A 17,947-nucleotide genomic window follows, 5' to 3' on the forward strand; every position below is an offset into this window, starting at 1 on the left:
GACCACCTCCTCGCGCCGATTGTTCGACCTTTCGCTGCAGGTGGGCGAGAATGATCGTCGAATTCAGGATGAATACACAATATACTTCACTGGTAGAACTAATTAAGGAGGCTTCTCTAGTCAGACACGCTCGTTGACTTTATCGCCGTCGAGAGATACGGCGATCCTTCGGGGATTCGATGTAAGGAAGAGAGGAAAGGACTCGCCCGTGCTTCCGCCTATCTGCGGCTGAGTCTTTCGCTCGGTCCCCTGTCGTGTAACGAAGAATACGTAGAAACGGAACGGCACGACTGCTCCGTTTATTATCGCGGTTGGGCTAAGCGGTCGCCACACGGGTTTCCTTAAGCCGTCCGCCAAGTGCGCGCCTGATTGGACGGACACGAAGGATGTTGTACCACCAGGATACGCGATAAACCGGCAGGCGATAAAGTTCCACCGAGTACTGCCGCAGAGGAGGAGGATTTCTGAAATTCCACTTTGCGGAAGGCGTCTTGTAAGATTTCTCAGTAGATTCGAGGGCGTCCGGAATCCTCAGCGATTAGCGAATATTTTAGAATCCGTAAAAAGTAACTCTTTCTTAGATAGCAAGACTTTCCATTTTACAATTTCCAATTAATTATCTTTCAATAGAATTTTGATATGAAATTCTTCAACTGTAGAGGTGTACAACAATGTTAACGATTTTGTTTAAAAAAATCGTTTGCATTTGACTGAAGGTTTCTTGAATAAAAAAATTGCGAGAAATCTAGAAACGCTTTTTACAACTGTGTGGTTGCAGAGAGTTTATAAAAATGTCATTATCAAATCATTATGCAGTCCTATTAGCATTAACTTGTTTAATGCAAAGTAGCAGTCTAAGAGTCAGTCATGAACATGGTTCGCGCAGGTACACGATGCAGCCGACGTTTCTAATTGGCCAGGACGCCATTTATACGAGTAGAATGTATTGCGAGGTAAATAAGTACTAGAAGACTGAACAACTGTCGTGGAAGTCTACGATGGTGCCAACGGATTTACGAGTTTAATTAAGTTCTGCGGTCGCGTTTGTCATTTTAGTAGGCATCGAAGGCTCGTTGGCCAAGGTTCGAACTTCGCTTTCTTACGAGAAGTACAAATTGCAAAGAAGAAAAGTTTACATCGTCGTTTCTCAAATTGTGCAGCAGCGATAATCTCATTTTCTTCACGAGTCTTTTTCACGAAAATTTTCGATGGATCGTTATTCAATGTCATTAAGGTGTAACTCGATATAATTTAACGTGTAAGATGTCTAAAATTATTTTGAGAAAATTTTAAAAAAAGGTAAATAAATGCACTGACGTGCTAAACGCTGCTTCTTAATGTGTTATAGATCCTTTCACATCCCACAAACGATTTAGTGCGTGTTAATAACCTCGTGATAGAGCATGATAGGGGTCGCCATGTTGCGAGGGTGAGTCGTGATAGGAGTGTGTGTGACACTTTCCTAATTGCCTCGCAACTTCCTGCCCTTTCCCCTGTTTAAGAAAAGCAACCCTTATCCGCCTGTTTCTCGCGGGGCTGGTAGACTTCGGATCGGGAAACTTACGAACAACTGGACGTAATCCTTTGCTTTCTACTGTGCTATAAAGATAATCATTTTATACAAGAAGCTTTACCTTTAAAAAACATAAATAACTTTATAAGCGCGTTACAGTAAATATAAATATAAACTTTTGCATTTTTTTACAGAAATATATTATTATATGATAATAACATGAAAAAAGAAGCTAAATTATTTTTCTATATATTTGAGTTTTTAATAATTTCGATGGTGAGACAAAATTGTGATTGTGCCTATTGGATTTACGGCAGTCGGATGTCGGTTAAAATGAGATATTGGAATTGGACTCGCCATATAATGCGTACATGGATAAGATCGTGCCGTTCTCAAGAACATCGAAATAACGTTTAAGTAAGAGTGCCAGCTGCAGCAAGTAGCAGCAAGGAGGCGTAATAATCTCGTACAAGCACGCACTAGGCTTCCATTAAGCCGCGTCGGCAGCATTCTAAGTACTAACGAGTAAAGTGCATCAAGGCCGAAGGAGTTGGGTACTGAGATTCACGGTAGGACAATCAGTAGGTGGAAAAAATGCGTGGAACAGCCAGAAAGGTAGCCGCATTCTTGGTAGCTGCAGAGGCACGTGGGAACCGCGAGATCGGGCCTCCTCTCTCAATGCTCTCTTCACAAGGTCCTTTTCTGTGGATCTCGATCCCGGCGCGGCGCGCGGCGCGCGGCGCGGCGGTGTAACGCTGCTCTCTCGCGTGACTCGTCGTCTTTTTGGATATCTTCTAGGTAAAGTACGAGCATCCCAGTAAATAGGTAAAGAGCCGAGAGATGCGCCGGTCGTTGGGTGCAGCCGCGCGGCCTCTTTGTCTCTTTCTCGCCGGCGAGTAATATGCCGGCAAAGAGGATATGAGAGAGATGATTTCCTTCTTGCTAACTCGCGACAAGCTGCTCCTGGATTCTTCGCGCGCACCTCCCGGGGACGAAGCTCGCAACGCGAATTACACGCTTCTTAACCTTAACCACCCGATAACTGGCCGCACGTAAAAATCGTCAATCGTTTGCGCGGCCGAAAAATACGCCGGCGAATTGTGATCATGAAAGAGAGAAAGAGAGAGAGATTGTTTCTCTTATCGAGAATCATTGATATTTCTCTTTCGTTCCTTCCTCTCACAATATTTTTTTTGTCATATTGAAAAAAATTTACGACATTCTAGTTGGAAAACTTTTTATCTATTATCTCGTACCTGGAGGATTTTTCTAATTTTACTCGAGTGCTCATTTATCTTAGCCGGATAAATAACTTCCTCCTCGTAAACCACTGTGACGCGTCTTTAGAAACGTAGTTTTCGTCCCTTTCTCCAACAGCGAACCTGTTGGAAGGCATGTCCGACAATCTTTCTCTCTTTCTACATAGTCTGTTCTCGCCAAAGAGAAGAGAGGAAGAGAATGACTACGCGACGACGACGAGAACGAAGAAGGAAGACGCGAAGACGGGAAACAAGAGTTCGCTTGCAACCTATACGAGTAGACGTGGAGGCAGACAGAAGGAGCAGAAGGAGTCAGCACAGAATATACAATCAGCATGATTGTTTGACACCCCATAATCAGCGTCCTTACCCCTACTATGCTGGCAGCATCGTGGCTTCACCGTTCGTTTTACCCCTTCCCGCCCGCGCGTTTCTCCTTTTCCTGGTGCCCAAGCAGGCACTCCTCTCCGTTCCTTTCACGTTGATATCACTTGAGATCCGCTCCTCTCCTCTCTTCTCTCGCCTCTCATTCCTCTCGCATCATCTCTTCGGGTACCTACTCGGTCCGTTGCCACTGCGCGCGGGGCCTCATTACCCCGATCATGACTCGAAATGAGACTCGGCGGGGCAAGGAAGAAACGGACACGGTTATATTATAAGAGACAGAAATAATGTTCGCTTCTCTTTTTTCTTTACTTAGGGACCTCCCGACCGACGCGACGCGACGTGGCGCTTACTCTTTCAGTCAAGACAATATATGCGGCAGTATTTGTATTTTGAAATTTACACATGGAATTGCGACACGCACAGAAAACAATCGTAGAATTTATTTTGTAATATTCAAGAAAAATTGGATAAAAATGTTTAACTTTTTTCTTATTTCTATTTTATTTTCTAAGTTACCGAAGCGTAAATCTTATCAATTTCATGTAGTTACCTGTTATTACATTTTTACTCTTATGATAGAATTTTTAATGATTTCACTTTTTCTTAGAACTTTCCGACACGTACGTGAGATTTAGAAAGCAATCACGAGATGACGAAAGAAGATCACGGAGAGACGAGACGAAGAAGAGGAGGAGGCGAATAGGTTCGATTCAGTAACGTCGCAAGCGAAGCGAACAGAAGATAAAAGGAAGAATCGCGCGAGCGAAGGGCAAAAACAACATGGATCCAGCTCCGTATCGATCGAGAAGCGACCGATCGATCCCTGGTATTACGCAGACGTGCACGTGAGTTGTACGTGAGTGCACGAGCATGTCGGGTGTGCCGATGCCGTCGTCAGAAAGGTCCGAATCGAGTGAAAAGAATTATCCGAGGATGGAAGGGCTGCTAAAGACAAAACGGATAGCTCTCTACCTTTTTCTTCTCCCTTGAATCTGACGGGAGGAAGAAGATTACATCCACCGACGCGCTTAGTCATTTTGCACCAAGCGCAAGCATGAGAGTCCGGCGCGTATCGAAATTGGGAACTGCTCATTAGAGACGCGAAGAAGGGAAGAAGTGTCGAATGAATGAGCGGTAAATGGAATATCTGCTGAGATTGCATCCATTCAAGCTAAGGTAGTGAAAGTGAAATACATCGTTGATCTAATCTGACTGATTTGGCGTTTGACGGTCTTTCAGATTCTGACAGCGGCTAACGAGTCAGTTTGCGTTCTTTCGGGCACGCAATGATAAGCTTTGCGCGGATAAACGAGCTAATTACGATGGTCGATCCATAGAAGTGTCTCGGGTGACGAGAAGTCTCAGTCCGGAAGGTGACGGAGGACCTGATCGCAGGGCGAGAAGAGGCGAGGAAGCCGGGGTTGCGGAGGAGGAGATTAGGGCAAAGAGAAACCGCAACGTAGCTTCAAAGAGGTCTCACCAGCCAGAGGCGCGTCTACTTAACTTTGATCAGGTCGAGACCGCTGATGCGAGACGAGCCGCGCAGAAATAAAGTGCCTTGCCTCGACCTTCCCGCCTTTTTGCATCCTAAATTATCTCGATAGTTCGAAATATCGAAGCTATCCGACAGGCGCGGAGCTCGCGCGTCGGATAGTTTCTGTCGTCATCTCGCAAAAGAGAAATGATCGCTTTTTTGCTAGCTACGACGAATTTCAACCATAATTGAACGATTTAAAGCTACTGGCACTGCGGTAATTTTCCGACGATTCTTTGTCTTTTTGTTAAAGGAAAATTTTTGTTGAGTGGAAAAATTTTCACGGAGGAAAATATCTTCGTAGATCTCAGTAGCTTATTCGTGACCGATGACGTTCTTCCATGAGGAGGAGGACACTTTTTCCTTGTGCTACGGCGACGCAACGGTGCATCGAGAGAGATCGGCAAGGAGGGAGATGGAAATGGCAGGTTGAATGTCGTTATTACGTTGAATTAGAGGGTGCAGAGCCGGAACGAGGTATGAAACTATTACCTCGCGAAACGGCAGAGATCTCCTCTCTTTCCCTCCCAATCCGGGATCTCCCTCCTCGATTCCTACCTCTTCACCCTCTTGCGACAAAGGGTTGGGTGGGGTAGAGTGCGTATCGAGTCACTCTTCACGAGGCATGTTGCGCGAAGAGAGCGCGAGATGATGATAGCGGCATCACGGATATTCATCACGAGCCAAAGGAGCAAATAAACTGGAAGATGTTGTTTCTACTTAACACTTAGACAAGTGGCGTGTAAATTTCCACTGAGATATAAACAAGCCAATCTTTATATGATAACATACGTAAAGACTATCCTTCGAAAAATTCATCCACAATAAATAAAATAAAATATCTCTTAAAACTATTCTTGTTATAATAAATTAAAAATTTTTCTTTTTCTTCAAGAAGAAATGGGTGTATTAAAATTGCGCGATGCCGAAACAAGTGTGATAATTGTTTTCGATTTTTAAAAGATCTCCCAGAAATTCGCACTCATTTGTATCGTAATGAGGATTTATGTGCTGCTTGCTTAAGCATTATTAAATAGAAAGAACATCTCTATTTCATTAATTTAATTTTTAACGTGTAAATGCTAATGAGATTATCGTAAAACAAATTAGGTTGACTTAGAATCCATCGGATCGCACTAAAAATATGCAACAATAAGATCAGAACTCACCGCCGTGTTGAGGACTGCGCTTGTAGCAATCCTGATGAACAGAAGAGCCACCGGTAGCCCCGAGGTGTGTACTGGAAGCCGGTGATGCGGTCGGGTCGGTGTTGTTGGGGTTGGTGCAGGCACCGCTAACCGAATTCGTGGTGACGTTGTTGCCAGTCTGCTGGTCGTGTAAGTGACTGCTGCTGTGATGATGGTGATGCTTATTCCTCCCGAAGGATTCGAGTTCCCGCAGGTGGGACCTGAACGAGGTCGGCGCGTCGAGGAAAGGTCTTTGTCCTAGACCGAGCGCACGGAATTGTTGATGTTGCTGCCCTGAAAAAAATGATTTACCACACATATATATACACATACATCATACTACTTGTTCGTAATCTTGAGAGAGTCGTTTAAATTTATTATCTACAATCGAAATCGATATTAACATTTGAATTGACAAAAAGGTCCTAGTATATTTTTTCGATTACAAATCGCTTCGTAAAGAATTCCGAAATATATTTTAGACATTTCCTTTAGAGGCCATCTGGATTTTTATGTCGCTTTGACACGATTCGGACACGATTGGAATCTCTAAATCGGGGAGATCGACCAGCGCGCGTCTACGTCATTAGCCCAATAGAACGGGATAATGAAGAAACTCGACCTCTCTTCCCTTGATAGACTTCAATAGCATTCCTCGCATATCCGGGACCTCACGGATAGACAGAATCTCTTGCGAGCCAAGTATCGCAACGTACACATAACGCGGGTATTCCGATTCCCTATTACGTTGGATCCTAATACACGCTTGATACATATTGTTACACGACAATGCACATGACTCGGCACGTGCACAAGCCCGGACGTTTACATAATAATCGGAGATGCATAGACGAAATGTATTAAATGTGAAATAATAACGTTAACTTTTAATAAGTTACAAGCCCGTGGATATTTGGATGGAAAATGGCAGACAAGAATTAATTTTTGTAATTTCAGATTTTCAATATTTGCATATTGATGTCTGTAGAGAGACAACAGAAACTTTGAGGCCTACTCATTAATTATCGATAGGCAACAGAAGTAGCACGTTTGCCTTGCCCGTTTTTCTCTCATGCTTCTCTCAACCTCTTCTTCTTTCTCTCTTTCAATGGTTTCAGCACGAAGGAGAAGCGAAGAATGGCAGCCTAGGCGCAAATTGTTATTCTTCGAGAGTAGAAGGGGAAGAAAGGAAGAAAGAAAGAAAAGAAGAGAGAAAAGGAAGGAAAGACAGTGAGGAGAGAAAGACGAAGATGAGGAAACGAAGATAAAGAAGGAGAGAGAAACACCTCCGGCCACGAGGGCGAACGACAAATAAAGTTCGACCACAAACTGCACGAAATTGTCGGCGAGCCCAGATGGTCAGCTTCAGTGCTCTGACCGATGCCTACAAGATTATTCCTTGCTACCGACTACCACGATCGGCCCGCGCCAGGAGATACTACAAGCAAGAGGCTCGTGTATAGGGCTCCGCGCGGATCCCACGACTTCTCACGTACCGGACACCGATAATGCTCCAAACGTACGGAACGTTACGCAGCGATGGGCCTGCCGATGTACTCCTTGCTCGGTTCGGGCTCGCTCTCGCGAAAGATTAAACGGTAGACATGAACTTTATCTGCAAAAACCTTATGCCCGAGAAATTTGAGAAATATAGATGATTTCGTGGTAAATAAAATGTTGCAGGATTTTTAAACACATTAAATACGGATTCTCTTTGCACAAAGAACCATATAATCGCGAATGCAATTTGGCGATAGTCAAGATATAAGAATGCGAAGAAGAAGATGGTCGTTAAATAGGCACATGAAAAAATTTAATTACAATAAATAAGAATGATGGTGATATAACACCTTCATCAATCGCCCCTCTGACTCGTGAAGCATGGATAAGCGGAGAGAACAAGGAAGAGAGAGAGAGAGAGAAGGTAGGACGGAGAGAGCAATAATTCCAATCTCCACAGCACGAGTGGTGGACTTATCTAATCAAAGTGTGGCGGCTCCGGGAGGACGGAAATAGCGCGGCTTTTTCCTCCTCTCTAATAACGGAGCCTCTCTCTCTCTCTCTCTCTCCGCCCGTCTTACGTTCTCCTTGACGCCAGTGCCCAGGCCGACGCAGCGTTTCCTAGATTTCATTCTCCTTTGCTCTTTTTTCATTTTCTAACGTTAACGCACTTGGCATATCCATGTACATCCGCTCTCGATTTCAGATCGTTGTAACGATAACTGCGAATAATTTTTCCAGAGACTACAATTTACGATTAGACGCTCGAGCGGAAGCTTCGCTAGATCCGCCACTTTTCGACGTCGCTTTATCAGGAGGTGGTCTTTAATCAGACTTTTCGGTCGCCGATAGAGCCTTCCTCTGACCGGTATCAGGATCAAGAGTTGGCCACGAGGGAATCCAATCGCGAAGTAGCCCGGTCCAATTTTAACATTTTGATTGACGGCCACCGACTGCCGAAATTGCTTCGTATGATTCCTTTCGTCGCTATCGGTTTTCTCGAAAACAATATTTAAGAGAATGTCGATTGACGAACGTACGATTTTGTAGAGATAAAACGGAATATTGATTGACCTGGTAGTAAGAAATCGACGAATCGGTACCACTCGCGTATTTTACGATACAAAATCCGGGTCTCGTGAGTTTCTCAAAAAGAAATACCACGTCACGTTCTGTCGCTCGTTATTAAGCAAAAATACGAGAGCGGAAAATTCACCGTCGGCGACGCGACGTACCAAAGGCGATACGTCGTTGTTCGTATTAAAACGGAAAATCATTTCGCGAATCTATGGCATCCTACTAATAGACGACATTTCAAATATGGATCAATTACGGAGCGAAGCAAATTCAATTTCGACCTTTGACTGACAGCACCCATCCATGGCATCGATATCGTTTCACTCACTTGCATTTCGATGATTTTGGGCCACGGTGACGGGCAGCGGCCACTTTGTTTCGCGGACGCCTCTCTCGTTCTCGATTTATCCGTACCGCGCTCGATTCGTCCTGCGTAACGCTGCTGCTACTGCTGCTGCCGTTTCAGTTATTGGCAACTGACAAATTACTCGGACACTACTTCGCCGTCATTGATCCGTCTATCACGAAAGGTCAAAGCTATCACCTTGTGCTTTAATTTTTAGAGAACAATCTCTTCTCTCTTTCTATCGTTGTTATATCAGAAACATATATCTTTTCTTCTCAACGGAATGTATTATATTATAATGTATTATAATTTATCTTGTGTGTGGATTGAATGTGAGAGAAAGAGAGGACATTTCTCCTGTCAAATTCGCCTCTCTTCCTGGAGGACAGGAAGGACTATTCTAAACTCTTTCGCTGCCAGTGTTGCGAAGCGGCGAATTACGAAAATTGCCCGATTATTGGCCACATTGGTCTATGGCCTATGGCACACGGAGCGCGGCGCGGAGGGATGATTTCCGATAACAAAAAGCTTGCGATTATGCACGCAATAATGAGAGTCGGCAGGTGTCTGCGGGGCATCGAGCGTCGCGCATTGTTGGCAGCACAATGAAAGCGTTGCCGGTTGTTTTGCTCGACGGCGTTCGTACGCCGCGCCGCGCTGCGCCGCGCCGGTTGCTGCATAGATTGTCTCCCTGGTGCGTGCCAGCCGATGAGGCACGCCATCGGCGATGCCAAACCCGTGTATGCAATATGTCGTCATGCGTGTTCTATTCCGCGACGCCGACGGTCCGTGCCACGCGACACGCGTTCGTTCGCGTTGTCTCTTTCGGTTCGGAAAGGGCCAGTAGGTCGGCGATGCGACGTCCGGTCTGCCATGCTTGAACCGACGCGACAGCTTAAACGACATAAACAAGCTTCTCGTTTAAAGCGGGTTCCACCTACCACACACTCTTGTCGATTATCGGAATTAATATATATAAAGTCTACAAATTATTTCTAAACTTATAAATATTTTATTTTTTCACAGATCTACTAAGAGACTCATTATTAGATTAATTATTAAATATCAAATTTTTCTCAGTGGTAAATAAATGGATCTTGGTGGATTTCAATTGTCTCGGTAAACATTTTGTCAAATTTCTTTCTTTAGGACTATATAAGCTTTTTCGAGAATTAGTAATCTGTTGATGATGAAATCAAATGATGGACTGTATCGAAGTACTCGAATCGGAATCAAACATCTTTGGGACGTTGAAGCGTTGGATGCCACAAAGGTATGAAAGTCCACGGGCGCGACTTGAAACTTTAACTCCGTCGTTAAGTGCACTTTATGCTGGCTGGAAAATTGACGAGATTCACGCATTTTTGCACCTGGTCCCGCCCGACACGCGGCCTGAGTCAAGCAGTAAAAACAACAGTAAAATCAATCACGCTCGACCATTTCGAAAAAAATAGTAGAGCCAGCGGGTGTACGCGGCGCCCTGCTTCTATCAATACTTTATACAACAAATGCGAAACGCCCGCAAAAAACTGCCGTTTTCGCGGTTAACTCCGCAACGGCTATTAATCTGATATCGAAATAACGACCATTTTTTTGCTCGCCGCGGATGCATCCGAAAATAGGTGTCGGCTGAATCGTCGGGCGCACAAGCGCACGATATCTCCTTCTGATCCGACGCGACGCGACGCGACGCGGAGGGACGGAGGATGGAGAGGACGGACCCGCAGTTATAAAACTGGAGGGTCGGGGCAGCCACTCCCGATCGACTTTTACTGCGTTTCGCGTGATTCTATCAATTTTGGCCGACCAATAATGAATCCGCCAACAGAATGTTTTAGTAATTTTTCGGGTGTTTCCGCGGCAAATTAGCGTAAGTGAGTTAGCGTATCCGGCGCGCACAAACGCGCGCGCGCGCTTGTAAAAGCATTGTCTCCCGCATGTGTATGTACCCATGCACGTGTATAGGTACGCGAATAGCCCGACCCGAAACACGCACCAAACGCGATACGCACGTCGACCACTGCATCATCGCGCACCATCTGCTCGGTAATGACTCCCCATTACCGCGTACAGGGACTTTCGTTGAATTATCGGTACATTTTCAGGGAATCCCCGGGACGGTGCAGAACCGCGTCGAATAGAAATTCGAACTCGCGATCAAACCCTTGCATAAAGTGTCGCATGTTCCACTTACTCGTTTTCGATCGTGGCTCCCGTGGTCCATCGACGGTCACCTTAATCGCCCTCGTATAGGTTGCTACTTGGGGTGGCAACGTCGACACAGTTATGGTGATGCTGAAGCTCTTTCCTGTCACACAGAGAATACGATATATTTATGTATAAATTGCCTGTATACTGAAGGATTTGAGCTTTCATCGTTTAATTTACTTTACTCTATTGCTCAATTCATTTATAAATGGATATAAGTAAATTAGATAAAATATCTCGGTTCGCAATTTCTTCGTAAAATCACGTAGCCTAATAAAAATGCGTGTTATTTTTATATACAAAATTATTTTTCTCGAAAAATACGCAATTGATTTAAAAGGAACGTTTGATTTATTACATATTCTGCATCATAGTTATATATATTACAAGTAGTTTTTGTATATTTATTTTATCAATTAAAAATTAATAAACATATTTCTATCTTTGAATATGACGAAGGTGAGGCCCAATTTATAATTTGCAACTTTGCAATTACATCCGTGTCTATTAGATCTTAACTCGGAGTCTCGGTATTCTTAAGCACGTTAAAAGATAATAGAAGAGGAGTGGATACTCAGGGGTGGAGCGTCGTGTACATATATCATCAGTGAAGGTCTGGAAGTTGAAGGCTCGGTATATTAATTCCTTCTCCATAAACGTCCGTCGGAGAGATTGACTACGCGCTCTTAAACGACCCATCGCGCGCTAATATGCATTCGGTAATTCGCCGCTCTTTCGCAACTCTTCCGTAGAAGCAGCCAGTTGTCCCTTTTGACCAATTGTCCCTCTCGGACTGCTCGGACAGAGGGTCCGTTCGCGCGGCGAGAAATTTACACCGAACTTAGCCTCTCATTATTTACGTTCTCCGGAATTAGAAACAGACAAGTTCGGTATGTTTTAGCTAAACGAGTTGCCTACGTAATAGCCGACGTAGCAGGCGATAACTTAACGAAAACAATTCGTACGATGCCATCTATTTCGCGAGGACCGTTCGCCAAAACACTCGGTGTCAACTTGTCCAATATGACGAAACGAAACACGACCAAGACTGCTGTTTACGCCCAAAAGAGACGATACCTAACGCGTCGCGGACATGCAATCGTTTGTGTTGGCGTAAATGTCAACGATTTGTAATTGTCTCCCCTTGGTACACCCAGTTCCACCTCGCTGTGTCTGTCAACATGATAACCGGCATCAAACACCGCCAACCCCCGCACTACCCCCGGGAACTGCAACTGACTGCAGAGCTACATGGCGTTATATCCCAGTTATATCGCGCTCTCTCCGCTCTTCCGCGATAGAATCACCCCCGTTGCACCCTCCGCCCGGTCCCAGGATACCTCCCGCGGCCGTCATTGCCATCGTCATCGTTCATCTGTCGCGTGCAAAGAGCATCGTTCCGGGATGTCGATTCAAATTTTTGCGTCAAAAGGCGATTTCTCTCTAACGTGATGTTTTTTTTGCAATGCAAAAATAGACGGTCGTTGGACAACGAGGATAATATGTAGATAATTTTTATAAGTTCTCTTGATAGGGCTTAACTTTTTGGAAATACTGGGTCAACGAAATTAGAGTCAATCGTAAGATTGATAAGATCATTTAAAAATTTTTAAAATCAAAGATTAAGATGGAAAGATTTTAATTGGAAAATCGCGGGAAATCCGAGGATTACCAAAGTCGGAAGAGTGGAAGGGGGGAAGGTGGCGGCCGATCGGAGGAAGGGTCGCGCGTTGAACTAGACCCCCTCTTCCCGGCCGAGTCCATCGCATTTGGGGCTAATAATGCCGCACAGCCGACTCCCCTCTCCGGCGCCCGAACCTGCGGTTAATACTCGATGATGGGAACGGTCATCTGCAGAGACAGGACCCAGCCTGTGCATTCGCGAACGACGGACGGTCGGTCGGACGAACGGACGGATGGACGGACGGACGGGCGATCGGACGGACGGACGGACGGACAAAACCGGGCCACGCGTATGTGGCACCTATATAACGTGCAGCATCACAGCTTGACTACTCACGATCTCCCGTGTGTCTCTCTCCCTGCGCACGTGTACATGTGTATGTGTATGTGTGTGTGTCGGTGCGTTGGCAATACACCGACGATGAGATGAGCGCGCCAACCCAAACCGCCCACACACAACCGCCCGAAACCACTCGAAACCGTCCGTTAATACTCGTGGCGACGAGGCGAGCGGAGGGGAGGAGATCGCGTAGGGCTAAGCGAGCAGCAGCGTACGGGGTAGAAAGGCTAAGGGGGTGTGGGTGGGCGAAGGGGACAAGCGGACGCACGTTGGTGGTAGGGACGGAGCGGAGGTCCCAGAGTCTCCCAACAGGATGTCTCTGCAATTGTCAAATAATTACTATCGGTGGTAATTTCAGCCGTGTCGATATAGACTGCGGTATATTACTAATTATAGGCACGGGCCGCTTTCGACCCCAGCGATGATGATGGAACGGCCGTCGTCGTTTCAGCCTCCGGTCTTCTTTGATTCGGCGCTGCCATATCCCGTTTCTTTCCGCGCGACGCGACGCGACGCGACGCGACGGTGCGTTTTTGCAATTATTTGCTCGTAAGTACAAGAGTATATAATATAAGTGTACGAGAGGCGATAATAACCGGAATCATAGAATCTTCTAAACGCGTGGAGCGCTCACACTCTTTTGAAACAGCGGTCAATGTTTCATCAGTTTATGATAGTTTTAAATAAAAAGAAAAATGATCGTCGACCGGCTTGCGGTTATTTCGCGTTATCTCCTTTTTAACGTAGACTGACTTTAATAGTCGGCTGATTAGAGGTAATAAACCGTGAGGTGTGATCGGCGAGTTGTAATCTCTTACGTGACACACAGAAGACACGTGTAAAAGCAATTTCAATCAGATATATACTGCCGGAGAAAATTGTGCGGTGAGAAAAATCGTCAGAGGAATATCAATTCGCCTCGATTCGCGAAGTCGCCGAAAAATAATCTCGTCGCGTTGGTACGAGCCGCGATCGCTCTTTTTAATCGAGGAGGCAGCGGCCGATTTTTCGTGGCCTCGTCGTTTTAAAATCCTCGCTGCAATTTCTTGAATCAGTTTGCCGGCCGATGCGATGCAATTCAATCAAATTAATAAGTCGCGGAAACAAAACCTCGATGATAGGAGGGCCGGGTCGCCCGATGGTGGTGGCCAGTATCAACACACCGAGAGCGGTTTGGTCAATCGCCGAAATTGAGTATTATGGATTATCGGGGAGAGATTGAAACGACAAAAAAAAAACATATAACAACGAGCCGAAAAATGGACAAAGGGATCGAAGGATTTTGGGCGAGGGAAGTGTCTCTTTCGCTAATTGACTCCGGGGACCGATGCACCTGTGCGTCAGGAGAACGAAATCGCTGACCCTGCACTTCATGATCAAATCAAATGAAACATAGATGACGCGCTACGGGACGAATATCCCGCCGTATACGAGCAGTCCGACCCGTTAATTCATAAACGCGCCCTCCGGATCATGGGGTGCAAAATGCATTTGTAGGCTTTGACAAAGCTGCCTGCTGATCCGTGAATAATTATTATAGGCTGGTAAATCGATATTTCGAGAACGCAAATGAGGTCGAATGTGCAACTATGAAGGTTTCGTATAAGAAAAACAAGGACTTAATATTTTTACCTTGTATCGTACAGGATGCATCTTCTTATATTTATTATATTATATTTTATTATATTATAATTATCAGAGAGAAAGTAGTTGTGTTAACATTGTTTTTCATTACGATTTAGTTGATGTTGCTTTGATATTTTTATCAATTAATATTTGTGCGAAAGGACCGCGAGAGATAAGAAAAGGGATACAAAATTAAGGTTGAAAATTAAACAAATCAAGAGCATTGATCGACAGCGTTGGTTGATTTTGGCAAGTCATCCTCTCCGTCTATATCTGTTTATATCCGTTGGATGATTTCTGATTAACGGCCAGTTGTTTCGAATGCTTGGTTGGGGCTTGTGGCAGACATCGAGTAATGACTCTGGGGGTGGCAGGAGAGCGGGAACTCGCGAATGGGGACACGGGGATGGACGAGGGTGGCACGATGATGATGATTACAATAACCGTGATTTTAGAGGGCTGGAAATCGCGGCACGCGCTTTTGCTCATCCTAATACACACAGTGCTGCAGATCTCTTGTGAACTTCAATATGATCAAAGGTATAGTAAATTGTTTTCGGAAAGATAATTGGAATATGAATATAGACTTGTTTTACAAACGCGCGATGTCTTTTGTAAACGTGACACACCACTAAACACGAAATACTTTTTTGCTGAACAGAAGAATGAATTTAAAGATAAAGACAAAAAAATGTAACAATCAGGACTTACCCCTGCCGCTCCTGCCAACGAATCTAAGGTCGTTAAATTTAGCGACTTGATTCTTCATCAACGCGGTAGAGTTTCGCAATTCGGCGCAACAGTTCTCGTCGTTACCAGCGCGAACTGTCACCAGAGTCCCATCGCCAACCTCGCCGAGGGCAACTACTTTAAATGCCACTGGAAGCGTTTTGTTGGATCGCCAGTGAGTCGGTAGTTGACTGCACAGAAAGTACGGCGATCCTGAAACAAAGATTTTTATCATATGTAGAATCGTTCGATCTAATTTAAAATATTTAAATGTAGTTTCAATCAAGGTTGTGCGGTAAATTTCAAGATTACGTCTACATGGATTGTTTACGTATTTTTTATATTATGTGTATTATACACGAACCTTTTTCATGTAGATAATATAAGCAATGTAAATTATTATAAATTAACTGATTGATTAATTATTTGATTTTTTTTAACTATACTTTCACAAACAGTCCTAAAAGAATAAAAAAATAGTTTTAGAGACTAGGTTGAATTATAGATATATTTCAGTTATAATTTATTTATTAATTAACTGTACAGTGATATTAAACGATACATGGTACTATATAGAAATATTATTATTTATATCTCGCTGATTTGTTAATTTTTCGTGGCATGCTAAAAATTGTGCCCAAACTAATTAGTAGTACTAAAAATAAAATTGTACAAACATAAATTCCCGATATTTCTGACGAAATACGAATGTTCGATGATCCATAGATTACTCATTGTTTACATGACACGTCAAACATAATTTACATTGTGCACATGTAGATGTAGATTATTATATTTTACGCGTAAACAATCAACCCTGGCTGTCAATAGAAGCGTATAATGCCTAGATGAGAATATTTTAATATTAATATTTTAATATTTGCTTGATCTAATTAAAATAATGAGAAGAGTATGCGAAAAAATCGGTCTTTCTTTCACTTCTCTATTATTTTTAATATTTCTTCGTAATAATTTAATTGATATCGTTAGCAACAACTGACACCAGACACCAGACACCAACCTGTCCTGACCAGTTCTCCAGGATGTTCGGCTTGCGCTTCGCCGACGAGCCTTTCGGTCCACCATAGTTCGCCGACGGCGGCACTTTCGCTCATTTCGCCGCCTCCACCTCCGGTGTCGGCGTCGTCTACTTGGTGGTACCTGCTGTTTACACCTTGCAGCGGCGCCAGGGAGGGACCACACGGGCCGGCGCCTTCGTGAGATCCAACGGTGCCGTAATTCTCCCCGCAGCCCACGGAACCCACCGGTAGATGCATCCCATCGGCCAGTAGCCGCCCCTCGTCGCCCAAGCACGCACCCCCCGGCTGGGACGTCGTGATTTCACTTACTTCGCAGACGGAGGCGACTTGGTCGTGCCTCGCTACCAGCCTCCGCAGCAGGTCTTTCGCCGTTCGTAATCGATCAGTCGTTCTTTCTTCTCGATTGCATCGATTTTCATGATCGGTCGCGAGATCATCACTACAGGCTTAACACGGCGAAATTGCGTTCCGGTCTTGATCCATGATCGATGCAGCAGCTGTTTTCAACTGAGTCTTGCGATGTACCGTTGCACTTCTTGCGCGTTGCGCGATCAGAGAGACCGGCAATTTGAAATACATTGTCACTGTCTATCGTCAATTTATTAACATTTAATATCTTAAATCGTCACCAACATTCTTGTTACCACATTGAAATCTCTCTCTCTCTCTCTTTAGAAACACTATCGCCGATGACACTAGTTAAATCATCTGTCGAGATTTCTATTCCTACAGGTTGTCGCAACGAGATGACGTAGGTGACGATTTCTCGAATCCGATATAACGTCACGGCGTTACACTTGGATAAACAGCGCACTTTTCCTACATAACGCCTCTTGACATTTCCTTCTGGCAACGAACCGAGTCATGATCGCGATTGTCGGTGTAGCGGCCGGTCGACGATCCTCTCGCGCGAACGTCAGTCGCGGTCGACGGTGCGCGACGTAATGCCGCGCGGAGCGGCTCGGTGGACCGCGTGTTCCGCGCGTAAGCGGCCCGGGACGGCCTAAGCCCCGCGATTCTGGACCCCCGCCTCCACTTCTGCCCCCGAACTGACGCCCCTCGGTGGCAGGAACAAGCTACGCTCCAGCGCTCCCACCACGCAAACCGCCCGCCCCACGTCGCGCCACTTTTCGCACCGTGATCTCCGCGGCGCGGCGGAATCTCCAACGTGATAGTGCCTCCTCGTCGACGATGACGTTCTTTCTTCAGAGTTTCCGTCGTCCGGCCGACGACCGTTACCGTTACTTTAGGCGAGAGAGAGAGAGAGAGAGAGAGAGAGACTTCGCATTGACGTTTGCAAATTTCCCAGATCACAAGCTGACACATGCGATATACATCGGGATATACGTCGGGATATACTCGTGGGATTCCCTGTGTGTCAGCATAAACATTTATATTTTCCTATACATTGATTAGCGATTTCGCGCAATCGTGTTTATATGTTCAAGCAATTTAGTCTCGAGACTAAAGGTCGACGATAGAAATTTACTTATTAAAGTATAGATTTTCATACATTTC

General features: G+C 45.0%; 1 protein-coding gene across 1 annotated transcript in view; it reads right to left on the reverse strand.

Annotated features, from left to right (window-relative positions):
• The window catches only part of LOC139783354 (uncharacterized), a 29,113-nt gene extending 11,689 nt beyond the window's left edge, over window positions 1–17,424 (reverse strand). Inside the window, exons 1-4 of the mRNA XM_071722511.1 lie at window positions 16,411–17,424; window positions 15,372–15,602; window positions 10,998–11,111; window positions 5,863–6,174 (exon numbers count right to left, since the gene is read on the reverse strand). Of these exons, the coding sequence (XP_071578612.1) occupies window positions 5,863–6,174; window positions 10,998–11,111; window positions 15,372–15,602; window positions 16,411–16,666 (913 nt within the window). The 5' untranslated portion in view covers window positions 16,667–17,424. The remainder of the gene's footprint in view (window positions 1–5,862; window positions 6,175–10,997; window positions 11,112–15,371; window positions 15,603–16,410) is intronic.
• Between the last annotated feature and the right edge of the window lie 523 nt (window positions 17,425–17,947).

The sequence above is a fragment of the Temnothorax nylanderi genome, unplaced genomic scaffold (genome assembly GCF_030848795.1).
Source record: "Temnothorax nylanderi isolate EJ_2023f unplaced genomic scaffold, tnyl_v1.0 TNYL_tig0008_pilon, whole genome shotgun sequence".
Lineage (NCBI taxonomy): Eukaryota > Metazoa > Arthropoda > Insecta > Hymenoptera > Formicidae > Temnothorax > Temnothorax nylanderi.